At 37.5% G+C, this 14,584-nt stretch overlaps 1 protein-coding gene across 11 annotated transcripts in view; it reads left to right on the forward strand.

Annotated features, from left to right (window-relative positions):
• The window catches only part of LOC398642 (nuclear receptor corepressor 2), a 225,038-nt gene that overhangs the window by 124,394 nt on the left and 86,060 nt on the right, over nt 1-14,584 (forward strand). For 10 of the 11 annotated variants that reach the window (XM_018262644.2, XM_018262628.2, XM_018262635.2 and 7 more), the window contains 4 exons: nt 781-835; nt 1,423-1,521; nt 9,779-9,882; nt 10,751-10,920. In XM_018262644.2, the coding sequence (XP_018118133.1) occupies nt 781-835; nt 1,423-1,521; nt 9,779-9,882; nt 10,751-10,920 (428 nt within the window). The remainder of the gene's footprint in view (nt 1-780; nt 836-1,422; nt 1,522-9,778; nt 9,883-10,750; nt 10,921-14,584) is intronic. The other variant, XM_018262620.2, reaches the window with a different exon arrangement.

Genomic DNA, 14,584 nt, shown 5'->3' on the forward strand with positions numbered 1-14,584 from the left:
TGAGACCTTCCGTTGTGCACAATGTCTTTCTGCCTATCTGTACTCCAGCTCTAGAAGTGTTGAATGGAATGCACATTTTTGCATAGTGTTACTGTTTTTCCCAAAATTTTTGTATGTTACAATAATCATAAATGTGATTTAGTTGTGTGTTTATTAAAGAATGACCTGACCAATTCATATATCTAGTCCTGAAGGTTATAACATAATAAATACAAGAATAGTACAACGTCATTGCATGTTCTAAAGGCTTTATCTTCAAATTTTTGTGCCACCATTACAACTGTAGCACAACCCACAGCTGGTTTGTTAGATTTCATAAACATCAGCTGGTGAGTAGAATGAGCACAACTGGTAGTCCTCGACAAGGGAAATGAGGGGTTGTATCAGCAGATGACCTTTCATTACCTGTACCCGTCTGCAGTTCTTTTGAGCTGTACTTTACACATTAATTACACTATTTATTCTAAAGACAGTGTCCTGCTAAATTAAAGAAGACTGATTTTACAGTGAAAATATAAGTTGATAACTAAATAAAAACTGGAGGCTGTAAATAGAAATGGAAGCATCATAACTCATACCGTCTGGATTAAAATGCCATGTAAAGAGGCAGCCTACAATCTCTTTATAAAGTTATGTGTTTCTGACAATAAATGCTGAGAGCTATTCTTTCAGGCAGTTTGACAAATGACTAAAAAAGCTGCCAACTCAGGACAGCCAAGATGGCAGACATATTGACCCATGTATGGCCATCTAATCTCTTTTTTTTTCCTCTGTTTACAGGTTTATCCAGCAACCCAAGAACTTTGTGTTCATTGCATCATTCTTGGAAAGAAAGGTATGTCTGTTGATCTGTCTGCCACAGATTGGAACTTGTTTCTAAACCAAAGCAAATATCACATTGATTCACTAAGTTTAGCAAACCATTAACCACCACATATTTAGCATGCAGAAGAGTACAATGCTTTATTGAAGTTCTAATAACTAATTCCTGGTACACTAAACTACTTTACCATAGTTGTAAAACATCCTCTGTGAAAGGAACGTTGCCGATCACCCTGATTGCAGATATGTTCCCCCATAGTAAATATTTCTAATGTACGTTTATTACTTTTATATGTTGCAATCCAATGTCCGTTATAAAAAGATCAAATGGATAACAATCGATTCACAGAGCACGTGAAGTATCAAATAAACACACCGTTTTCCCAAGTTCATTTCTCTTTTGATGAGAGTTTACTTGGGTGCACACAAGCTTAGACATGCCTTAAAGAGACAATAACCATAAAAGAATAACTATGTATATTTTAAAAAAAAAGTGTGAGAAGAACTAGATTTCATGCACCAAAAACCAGTGCCTTCCTCACTTTCTGTGCATTCATGGCTCTTTGTATTGATCCTGTGTATTATTCTTGTATGTTGCAGACTGTGTCGGATTGTGTGCTTTTCTACTACCTGACCAAAAAGAATGAGAACTACAAAAGCCTCATAAGAAGGAATTACCGGCGCCGGGGAAAGAACCAGGTTAGCAACCCTCTGCCAGGACTATTGGACTTTATATGCTAGCTACCACCAACCCAGGTTTTAAATGAAACTCAAGTAAATGGTTTACTTTTAGTGCTACCAAGTGTAATATGTGTTTAAAGGACAAAGTCAAGTCAAAACTGCTACAGAGGTTAGCAACAGGGACTATTGGGTGGAGTTAGGGGTGCCTTACAAAATGGCTTCTACAGCAGCCCCAGTTGTTAAACTTTTGTTTTTAGCTGTTTCATACTCAGTGCCAGTAGGGTATTTTACCGGCTTTGACGGTAAAAAATGATAATTGATGCCAATGTTATTAGGAAAAATGGCAAGAATATTTTTTCCAGAAAAGGTGGCAATGGCAACCCTAGGAGGCAGTGGTGCTATCTTTGGCACTACACATGCACATTCAATAGTCAAAAAGGCAGCACAAGCATAATTGGCCTCAACAGCATGTTGGAATGTTAATGTGTGGAGCTGTGGTATGAAATGCTATATTGGTTAGCTACTGGGGCTACCAATTCAGGGGTATTTTCTCATGTTTTGTCGCCCATAGTAAAAAGAGATTAAGCCTGGGTGACAAGATGTACCATGTGCAATTGGTCTAAAAGATAGATTTCTGGGTATTTTTTATCCAGAAATTCTTACTTTCATTGCAGACCAATGTGACTCTGGATTTTAGTGTTGAGCTGTGTTAAGTGTCAGCATGACTTGGGGAAGCTGGGAAATTGACAATATGTCAGATTTCAAAATTGAATATAAAAAAATCTGTTTGCTCTTTTGAGAAATGGATTTCAGTGCAGAATTCTGCTGGAGCAGCACTATTAACTGATTCATTTTGAAAATAAATGTTTTTTCCCATGACAGTATCCCTTTAACTTGGCCTACAGGAGCATAGACGGTTTGTTTGGGCTTTGCACTACTGACAAGGTGATAAAAATGAGCAATATAGACCATAATGTCTTCAGTACTGTAAGCAATTAAAGATGACTGACCAGTGTCAAGAAAATATTTTTCTTCTCTATACGATTTTCTAATCCTTCAGTGTATTGCTAGAAACAAGCTTGTTTGGAGACTAGTCAGCAGTAGGGGGCAGTGGATACCACTTGTTTATCTATGATTAGAGTAATGGTTAAATCCTAGACACAGAGTTTCTGTTTTTTTCATCTGCCTCCCTGCACAGTACAGATCTGCCAACTCAGGGGGCAGAAAAGACAGAAGTGCCCCTGATTTATTTTGTTTTTGACCAAGTTACAATCACTTGGGTGTTAAACACAAAATCCAGTTGACCATCAGGCTGGTCTTAACAAACACATCAGCTGTACTTGTTGTCCTGATTACATATACCATTGAAACAAAGTAAGAGTAGTTCGCTCTCTTCCAGCCAAGACTCCAATTTTCACAATGCCTTGCATTTTCTGTTATTAAATGGGCGGTTCACCTTTAAGTTAGCTTTTAGTATGTTATAGAGTTGCCCATTCTTAGCAGCTTTTCATTTGGTCTTCATTATTTGTTTTCTATAGTTTTTTAATTATTTGCCTCCTTCTATTGACTCTTTCCAGCTTTCTAATGGGGGGGGGTCACTGACCCCATCTAAAAAACAAATGCTCTGCAAGGTTACACATTAATTGTTACTTTTTATTACTCATTTTTCTGTTCAGGCCCTCTCCTAGTCCAGTCTCTTATTCAAATCAATGCATGTTTGCTAGGGTCGTTTAGACCCTAGCAACCAGATTACTGAAGTTGCAAACTGGGGAGATGCTGAATAAAAAGGCTTAGAATGTCATTCTCTACATCATACTAAAAGTTAATTTAAATTAAACAACCCCGTTAACATACACCTAAAGCAAGAGAATCACAGAATTATGTATGGCATTGTGTGCACTGACATTGTAGCTGGTATATTGTTTTCATAGTTTTCATAGCATCAGAACTAGCAGTAGGGTTGGACTGGGCCGGTCAGACACCGGGGGCTGGTGCAGGGGCCCTGAAGCTGCAGGCCAGGAGAACCCTGAGCCCCCCCCCAGTCTGACGCTGACCAGCAGTGCAGGAATTGACAGACAAGCACTGCTTTCAGTAGCAATTACATTTACAAATAACTAAAATAATCAAAAATGTTTAATTGTACTGTATGAATGTATTTTGGAACGTTGCTTAGAATTCAGTTTGGTTTAGTTTAATAGTTTTTAACTATGCTTCATTAAAACTAGGGCCAAAAAAAGTATATGCTGTTCCATAAATAGAGTTGCTATGAGTAGTTCATATAAAGTTTCCTCCATAGACTCTAATCAAACAGAACCCTCCAGTGGTGACATTTACAAAGTATAGTGTTAGTACAAATTTAGGGGGTTACTTACTAAACCTCGAATTTATCTGGTTGGGCTTCTTGGGGCAAAAACTCAAGATTTATTATACCCCGATGCTGCAAAAAGCCTGAAACCGAAAATCTGCAGACAAATCTCAGACCTGTCAAGGTCCTATATAGGTCAATGGAAGTGGCACCCATCTCAATTTGAAATTGAAATTGAAACTTGAAAACTTTTTCTGGGTTTTAGGGCAAAAACTAGAAATTTGGATTTTGCTTGATTTTATAGAGTTTTTACGTGATCCTATTCATTTGGGTTATTTTATTAATAAATATGGTCACCAGAAATATCGATTTTTTCCAATTATTTTCTATGTGTCACTGTTTTTCTAATATTGAAGTGTAAAGTGTCATTTTTCATGTTCTAAAGCAGCTCTGTTAGGGGGGGTCGCCGACCCTGTAAACTGATACATTTAGTTGATACATTTCTTATATTTGTCCCTGCTGAGCAGAATCCCTGAGTTTCATTACAGGCAACTGTTAGAATTGATACAATAGTTGTTAATATTTCAGAGATGCTGTTGAGAATTGTATCAACTAAATGTTGCAAAGTTGTAAGAGTTCAGAGTCTGCGCCTGAATTACTGAGCTGCCAGACTCAAACACTAGAGACAGGGACATTAAACTTTCATCTTTGATTCTGGAAAAACAGTAAAAAAAATAAAAAATAATGGAAAGCAATTGGAAAAAAAAGTCTTTATTTCTGGGGAACAATCTGAAAACAACTGAACTGAAAAAAGGGTTTGGAAGGTGAACAACCCCTTTTTAAAATGGGGTTGTCCAACAAAATTCTACACAACTTTTACTGTTTTCTAAAATCATTATCGGTATAATGCCCTTTTAAGTTTTCTTCATTCTGAATAAATGAGTGCTCATCTGCCTGCAGCTACTCTGGGGATTTGTTAACTCCAGATGAACCTCACAGATGTTGGAGCCATTTGTGTGTGTGTTACAAGCAATGCAGTGGCAGGAGTGGGTTAATACAAATAAATATACATATATAAGATGTGTTGGGTTATCTCTCTCCCTGCAAGCAAAAGAAAAAGTCCTATAGATAGCAGCTAGTCGGTGTGAGTCAGTTGTAGGCACATTGCATGGACACTGCCTGCTGTTTGTATGCTACACAGTGTGCACCCATGCCTTACATATTGAAAAGGCGATTCACAGTGTAATCAAGCATTATTCCAGATTGCAAAATCGCTGCAGGAATGTTGTGGTAAGACTTAGCTATGCAAATGGCCAGGAAGTGTGGAGGCTCAGAGCTCGACTGGGCAGGTCCCCAGCTCCGTAGGTCTGAAGTTGCCTAGCAGGGGGTAGTACACTCCAGGCTCTGTATAGCAGGGGGCCACTATGGAAGCTTGGAACTTTCACAAGTGGAAAGGAAGCAGCATTTAATTGGACGTAAGTAGATGGGCAGGGAAGGGACCTGCTGTACTGTAGCAGGAGGAGGAGGAGGAGGAGGAGTGCTGTGTTTGGCTACAAGTATTACATGTAGCAGTGATCAGCAGTCTGCAACTCTCTAGTTGTTTAACTACAACTCTTAGCAGCTAAAAGGCTGGAGATCAGCAGGTTAGAGCAATCCTCTTTTCTGTATATACTATATGTTTCTTCCTAACGTTCTGTTACATGTCCCTGCGTAGTCATGTCAGACTTTCTACCAATAACAATCAGCTTCTCCCCTCCGTCCTCTCTTGTTGTGCCTGTTTCCCCCCTTTCCAACTTGTTTTGAAGTAAAGAAAAACCTTTGTTCCTGTTGCCTTGCTTTACTCCTCCTCCCTGACACAGATTTCTCATTAGCACTATGCTAATTATATCCCTGTACACACACACACACACACACGCACAACTATAAGTACTGGACTTAAGCCATGACAAACTTTACTTGAGTTCACTTTTACTTTTAAGGGGATGGTACCATGTAGGGGGGGGGGGACTTGCAAAATCTCTTGAAGTAAACATTGGCAGTGGGAGGGCTGTTAACTAGAAAATGCACCTTCGCGGTGGGTCATGCTGACTCCTACAAGGTAAAAGACGCTTCTGGGAGTTGTAGTTCACACATTATTAAGGAGTTTTCTCAGTGTAATGTGCTATTGTTAACATTTTCCTAATGCACCCCATCTAAGCTGGCGCCGCTTTTAGCAGGTCAACTATCCGTATGCTTATTTAATTACATTTGCATTTTGAGCAACTTGTGGAAATCAGTAGTGTTACTCGCCAATGTAATGTCTTCTTTCCACTGAGACAAACTCCTTTAATAAAACTGATTTAGGGAGACTGAACACATTTATACAATGTACATATGTATATTTGTATTTATATACTGCTACTTGTATACATTAAACAGGTGCAATTAAATAGAATGATCTTGCTTTTGGTTGGGGGGGGGGGCTAGGCTAAGCCCCACAGTGTCCCTCTCAGGTATATTCCAGGAAAATAAGCTGTCTGAGGAGTAGGGGGACTGTATTTTCTGGAAATAATACCAGTGTTTTTTCTTCCTTTTCTATAACTTTGGCATGAGGCATTTACTGTCCAGATGGCAACCTGTCTCAGGAGTCCTTACCTCTTCACCACTTAAAGGGGTGGTTCACCTTTAAGTAAACTTTTAGTATGTTATAGAACGGCCAATTCTAAGCAACTTTTACATTGGTTTTCATTATTTATTTTTTTATAGTTTCATAATTATTTGCCTTTTTCTTCTGACTCTTTCCAGCTTTCAAATGGGTGTCACTGACCCCCATCTAAAAAGCAAACGCTCTGTAAGGCTACAAATTTATTGTTATCGCTAATTTGTATTTCTCATCTCTCTAATAAGGCCCTCTCCTATTCGTATTCCAGTCTCTTAATCAAATCAGTGCATGAGTTCTAGGGTAATGTGGACCCTAGCAGCCTGATTTCTGACATTGAAAACTGGAAAGCTGCTGAATAAAAAGCTAAATAACTCAAAAAACACAAATAATAAAACATGAAAACCAATTGCAAATTGTATCAGAATATCATTCTCTACATCATACTAAAAGTTAACTCAAAGATGAACAGCCCCTTTAAGTGCCTGCAATAAAATGAAGAAGATGACTTTCTCTTTGATCTCCTGCACTGACGCCAGAAATAGATACAGTTTCTGAAACTTAATTAAAATAAGAGCCCAGAACACTCAGCTGCTGCACTTGGACACTTTTCTAACAATTTTAAGAAACAATTGTAACTATTTAAGATAAGCAGGTCTCTTGGGAGAACTGAGACTAGCAGCTTAAAGGGCAATTCACTGTTATAACACATAAAACATTGCACTAAAACTCCCAGAAATGTGTTCAAACTTTCATAGCCTGCCAAATTTTGTAAACTGGACGTGATAATTAGGGGATGTGCCATAAAATAGGCATGGACAAAAGTTTTTGTCCCTCTATTCATTTTTTAAAATGTTGTTAGGTATGCTATATATGTATGCAGTTGGGGTTCTGGTAAAGAGACAGCACTAAAAAGATTGGGATGCTGGGCCCACTAATTCCTATTACATTTTTAGGGAGTCATTTAGTAAAAGGAGCAAATTTCTTTCATGTTTGGTAACCCTTAGGGTAGGACTCCAGACGCTGCAGAATAAAAAACTGCAGAACAGAAATTTCTACTATACTTTGAAATTTAGAATTTATTTAATTTTCAGTCAAACTTCTCCTTTAAGGATTGAACCTCCATTCCGTTCATTGACCAAGAATGTGGGTGCTACTTTGGTAAAAAATAAAAAAGCCAACTTTTGGGGGGGGGGTTAAATTGGGTTACTGCAATTTCTCATCATTTAGTAATCTAATCATCTGAATAGATTACAGACTGTCCACATTTTTAGACAGAATGTTCTCACTTATTTCATCAATGAGTAAACCTACCGATTACTCATACACATATAAGCAACACACCCTGAAATCTAGATTTCAGACATTTTGTTTGGCAGTGGAGTTGGAAGTGTCTGTAGCCTGGGGGTATACAATCGTAGTAATATGTTAGGAGCCAGCCTGTCAATTCAAACAACCACTGGGTTTTTAGGAGCCTGATGGGAGGAGTTTCTGCATGACTATATGAGATGCAGTTAAGTCTTTAGAGGAGGGGGGGAGCTCGCCTTTATTTAAGGTTTCTTTATTACAGAGTGGCTCAATAGCGCCACTTACAGCTTCAGGGGTCATTTGATGCCACTCGTGCCATCTGTTGGGGCGATATTTGTATTGTAATTTGCATTCTAAATTGATGTGCTGATCAACATTTCAAATAGAAGGGAATGAAATGATTTCCTTCTGTTCCTACCTTTCTTCTGAGTATGTGTAAGAGCCATCTTTCCTACCTTCTTCACATCTTCCCTTCTTCATATCCAGTTTTTACATGTATTTATGCCATAGCCGTCTTTCATCTTTCTGTGTTCTCAAGTTTTCTGTATTTTCTCCTGTATACATATGTATATTAATAACAAAGTTAGAATTTTAAGGTCCACAACCCATCAGTATGACACATGGATCATCTCCTGCCCAATATACAGCATCGCTAGTGTATCCCATTCCCATATTTCTAAATTCCTATGAGATTAAGTTGCATTAGTCATATACCCTTGCACAAAGTCTATGGCAAATGAGGCCAACAAAGAATCAACTGCACCCCAACAAAATAGCCTCTCTCCAATTATATTGATGTAGTGTTCCTTTCAAATGTTTATTCATCTTATCTATAGTAAAAATATGTTTATTTCTATTTGGGAATATGTTTTAGATCCTTTCCATAACAAAAATGTTCATACCCATATGGTAGGCTTTGTGTCAGAAACATCTAAGCATCTTTTGAGTTTACATTTAATAGACATTCATAATTTTAAAGAATTACAAAGGTCAGACCTCAGTCAGCCTGTATTTATTTATCAGTGTATTTGAATTATTACAATCTTCTTTCAAATGCAGAGGAATTATTTGCTCCTGTAAAGTATTTGTTGCAAAACCTACATTCAGGGGCCTTACCATCCATGGAGTACAGGTTGATTAGAGTACCAGATGTTCTAGTGATAAAATACAATATCAAAGGAAAAATCCATACTCTTCTTTGACATTGTTTTCAAGTGCTTTATTTTAGTTTGATGGCAGTTGGAAGAGTAAAAATCCACCCTGTGTGTTATGTAATATTTGCTTCCAGTTCAGTTGAAAAATTTAGTAAAAAAAAAACCTCTAATTGTGATTATGGTAGCATAAAAGTTAAAAGGAAAGTAACCATTATATTTTAAGAAAAAGAATGAAAGCAGAGAGAATGGGAATAACGAGAGTAATGTAAAAAGATTGAACCTTGTTACAGAGTGGGGGAAGAGGAGGTGAAAGGCAATGATGAGATTGTAGGTGAAGGGAGATTTAACTTTAAAAGAATCCATGTCCCATTAAATAGTCATGAGGTGTCACGGAGAACTGGAGTTTGATATGTCATTCTGACTGACTTTTTTTTTTTTTTTTTTAGATTGTCAGGGACCTCTTTACCTCTTGTGTCAGCTATTGGTTGTTTTTATATTTAAATCTGTATGTTCATTGTATACACCCATTTTTTGTATAGTGCTGTGGAATTTTTTGGTGCTTTATAAATGTCTGTTATTAATAATAATAATAATACTACTCCTGTCTATTCCCCCATGTAATAAAGTCCATATTTTTCCCAGAAATCAAACCATTTTTGTTCACAGACTATGCAATCAATTTATTTTTCTCAAATTTGATATTATAATAATATATATTTTTATTCTTGTTTAAATCCTAGTGGAGGTTGTGAAAAATGTGCTATTCAGACTAAGAATTATGGGGATTTTGTGCATCCCTAAAATAAAGACAACGCCAAAAGCTTTGTACAAAATGTGCTACTTCTTATGTTTGGCCTTTCCTTTCAACAGCAGATGCCCCGCACTAACCAGGAAGAAAAAGATGAAAAAGAGAAGGAGGTTGATAAAGAAGAATATAAGCAAGACCTGGATAATGAAAAGGATGAACCTGGAAAGTAGGTTTCAATTCTGGTTTGTTTTTATATGAGTGACTTAAGGGCAATGACAGCTTACTTCATAGGCATTTAGCATATAATTGCATACCATAAAATGCTTCATTTGTCCTATAGAGAACATGTTTGGGTCATTGCCCTTTGAAGACATTCGGTTTATATTGTTAGTGTGTCCTTGGCAACCACAGAACTGATGGTACAACATCTTACTTTTGTTTTGTTTCTTGTAAGATGTCATCCTTCCATTCTGCGTTGCAGACTTTGTCTGCTTGCTGGGATAAATAAGCCTGCAAGATAGGAGTTTAGCCCCAGCAGCCAGGTACTACAGGTATGGGATCTGTTATCCGGAAACCCATTATCCAGAAAGTTCTGAATTACGGAAAGGCCCTCTCCCTTAGACTCCATCATAATCAAATAATTCAAATTTTTAAAAACGATTTCCCTTTTCTTTGTAATAACAGGACCTTGTACTTACACTAAGAAATAATTAATCCGTATTGGAAGAAAAATCAGTTTGTTGGGTTTATTTAATGTTTACACAATTTTCTAGTAGAGGTAAGATATGAAGATCCAAATTACAGAAAGATATGTTATCTGGAAACCCCAAGTCCCAAGCATTCTGGATAACGGGTCCAAAATCTGTAGTTTCAAACTGGACAGCTTCAGAAATAATACAAAAAATAATTCATTCATTTTACCCCTGTTCATTAGCTCTCAGATGTCAAATATCCACCTACTGTCATATACTGGAACGGGTTGACTTCATGCTTTTAAAACTATGGATAGAGTATGGATATTATACTGTTATATGATAAAACCACAGCTTTTTCCAGCTGCAAGTACTTTAAAGTGCTTTAAATGGTGTACCTAGGGAGAAGAATGACGACACATCTGGTGATGAGAATGATGACAAAGAAGCGGTGACTGCAAAAGGTCGCAAAACAGCGAACAGCCAGGGCCGCCGTAAGGGACGGATCACAAGGTCTATGGCAAATGAGGCCAGCGAAGAATCAACTGCACCCCAACAAAATACAGACTTAGGTAAGTTTTTCTTATTTATGCACAGTTTGGGGCAGTGATTGTTATAATAATTTATTTTATTTAACAATAGTCTCCTGGAAGACACTATTTTTCAAAACATGTAACTATATCCACTGTAGATTCCCTCTGTAATGTTAATACAGCTAAAACCACAGCTGGAAGGAGGTCTACCAAATATGATTGATTTTATGTTAATCAGATCTTGCACAAGTATTTATTGTACAAACCAATGCAACTTTCCATTTAGTCTCTTTTGGCTGCCTCTACAAAAATGATCTTTTGTGCACACTTTTATAACCTGTTGTTTGTTTGTGTACTGGCCTCATAATATGTACATGCATGATCAAGCTCACAGCTTAGGGGGACCATTGGTCCAGTGGCTTAATATTTTCCCGAAGCAGGAATAAGGGGAATATTACAGCTGGAGAGTTACTTATAACTCATCTTGCTTGTTTCTAGCAAAATGAATCATTTGCTTAGATATTCCATAGAAAAGAAGGCTTTTATCTACATGTATGTGTTATAGGGAAGAACACAATGTTGTACATGACTGTCTTATTTCCATTCATTAAGTGCTAGTTTCAAATAAAAAGTCTATGACAGTATTATTATACAAGATGTCTCAAAGTAAAATGTTTTGCCCCTGTTTTTATTATGACTATGGAATTATGTCTGTCAAAATTCTATACATCTTGGCTGCCACAGCTAAAGGAAGAATGAAGCAAGAAAATGACACTTGACTGAAAGGACACGGAAAACTAGTCACTGAGGTGCCAAATTATTAGACACCCCATCGCCCTAATCGCTTATTTTTTACCCCTTTTCAGAGGGTTTGTATTTGTTTATTTCTTGGTGTTGAATCAAATCAGAATCCTTAAAGTTATGTGACTGTATGCTAGACAAATGAAGGCAATACATTTTTATTCATTGATGCAATTTTGAGCCAAAAAACTCTTATCGTCCCCTAATAGATTTGGCCAAAAACATACCATCGATAGCAAAAATTGTGTCAAAGTGATAACAATTGATACAATAACTGGACCATTGTCCATGTTGGTGGCATGTAAAGCAAATGACAGATTAGGTGGTGAAAGTGTCTTTTAGGAGTCACATTCTCAACTTAGTAGCTTTTGTTTTTTGTAACCAACTAGCCAGCTAGGAGACAGTATGCTCTTTGCACAGCCTCCATCCAAACAGCGAGACTGATAAGATAACGCTCATTTACTGTAAAGTCTTAAATCAGACGTGGCCTGCTTCCAGTGATGAGATGCATAATCAAACCCTGCGTACACTGGAAGAGCGGCTATCGCTTTAATAGCTGTCATTGCTGCATAATCCATCATCATTAATTGTGATGAAAGCACTTAGACAAAATGTTCAAATGCAACCACAATGTGAATATTAAAAGGTTGGTTGAAGTTTGCAATTTGTGTAATGGGTAGCTAGGTTTTTAGCCTTCTCACTTTGCAAAAGCTGTGGTTGAAATCTTTCTTGGGATTTTGGGAAAAATGGGTGTGTGAGGAGATGCCCAGCACGTTACCCAGCAAACCATATATTGGGGAATGTAATAAAAGTCGTAAAGAGCAAAACAATTAGCACAAATAAGAATAAAATGTCTCATTTCGCAATGTAATACTCTTCCTTAAACTCTTATTACATTGCGAATTTTAATTGCGCATTGCCCACTTTAAAGATGTGCTTGAAGGTGTCGTAATCTTTTGGAGCAAACATAACATCTTTTTCAGTAAGAAGTTTTATTACCTTCACTGCGCACTGGCGCTAACTATAAAATTTGCAAAAGTCGGAAATGGTCGCTAAACAGTTTCTGGGTTCGCAAAAGTTATGTTAAATTCACACAAAGGCAAATTTGTTCGCACAGAGACAAAACTTTTCACATTAGCGAATATTTTTTCCGTTACCGACTTTTATTACATTTCCCCAATAGTCTCTCTTTACAATTCTGCAGGATCCCAAAGTCAGTTGTGGAAAACAGATGGTGAGTTGGAGGGGGGGGGGATGTCATTAATTCAGTTATAAAATGATAAAGCTATAAGCGGCTTATTGATGCATGGTAAAAATCCTCTATAGCCTATTGTAGAATGTTGCAGGGTAGTTGGGACTTGCATGCAGTGCAGTGTGGCAGTGTCTCATCTGGCCTTACAGCAAAGTAACCCAACCTTATAGCAAAGGTGCTACCCACGGAGCCACCGTGCTGCCATACATGTGTATAGATAGGTGCCAACCATAGCATCTATTTAATAAGGGGAACTTCAGCTTAATAGGTGACTTGATATAACTTGACTGTGTTACTTGACATTGTAGATGCTGCTGGCTGCCACGATGGATCTCTGTATGTACCTAGGGGCACAAAAGCAGATAAATATATTTTTCACTATACTTGTGGGGGAGCAGGACTGTTAAAATTTGTTAAGCTGTAGCTAAAAGGTTCACTTTATTGAACATTTGGACCATTGACTTTTAGGAGTATGGGACCCCTTTAGGTCTCATTTGCTAAACAAGATGCATATTTCTCATGATATTTATTTTTTTGTATGAACCCCAATATGTAATAAAAGTCACCAAGTTTGCATAGGAGCAGTAACCCATACCAACCAATAAAATATTTGCTTTTAAACAGATGACCAGGAAATGCTTTCTGCTGATTGGTTGCTATGAGCTACTGCTCCTGGGCAAACTTTGTGCCTTTTATTACATAAGCCCATAAGAGTGCAACATAGTTCCCCCACTTATGCACAACTTTCCAATGCAGGACTGATTTGGGAAATAGTTCAAGTTGCATATATGGATCCATTTTTTATCATGAGTGTGAATGGTATAATTTCCACCATGATAGCACTTATGGAAATGGCATTGGCGTGCAATTTCTTAGGTGCGTTAGGTAGAAGTCATGTATGCTCATGTTTGTGGTTGTGAGCCCTGTAGGTAACTCCTCCTCAAGGTTTCTTTGCACCTAAGCCCCCTATACTTTACACCTGGTTTGTGATTTAGCAAAGTAGACAAAACCTGCATTTCAGTGCAAGTCTCAAGTATAGAGAATAGAGCAGCCTTTTTGTTGCACCTTGAGTTCATAAATATTGTGTATATTTTCTATATCTCCAAATACAGCTGGCTGGTTGCAGTTAGTTGGCTGCCATATTAGGCTACCATCTAATCCCCTTGTGCCAGAGACTGGCTTGCAGAGGCCGTATTGTTCATAAGAATGAGACTTGTGTATTGTTTTTCTGTTTAAGTCTGTGTTTAGGATGGGGAGAATCATTAAAGAAATGTTACGAAAAAACGTTGATCTTTTTTCTTCAGCTTGTCCTTATTTTCCGTTGTCCTTGTCAACACAGATTATAGTCTTTTGAGTAGAATGTCAGAAGTGCAAAATAAAATTGCTTCCCCGGGCTAAAAAGCTCAACATATGGTTTAAAAAAAAAATCAAATAGTCTGATTATTGCTCGGTGACTATGACTGAATGTTTCTATATTATTGCATCTTTTGATTGTGAAATTTGGTGCTTTTCTTGTTATAAATTAGATAAACTGATCATCTTTCAAGTTGTCATCTTTCTGCTGTTTCTGACCTTCATCTCCCATTACCCTAGAATTACCAGCATTAGGGATTAGGGATATGCAGTTTGACCCCTCTACCAGCTCTATAT

This window comes from Xenopus laevis, chromosome 1L, assembly GCF_017654675.1.
Source record: "Xenopus laevis strain J_2021 chromosome 1L, Xenopus_laevis_v10.1, whole genome shotgun sequence".
NCBI lineage: Eukaryota > Metazoa > Chordata > Amphibia > Anura > Pipidae > Xenopus > Xenopus laevis.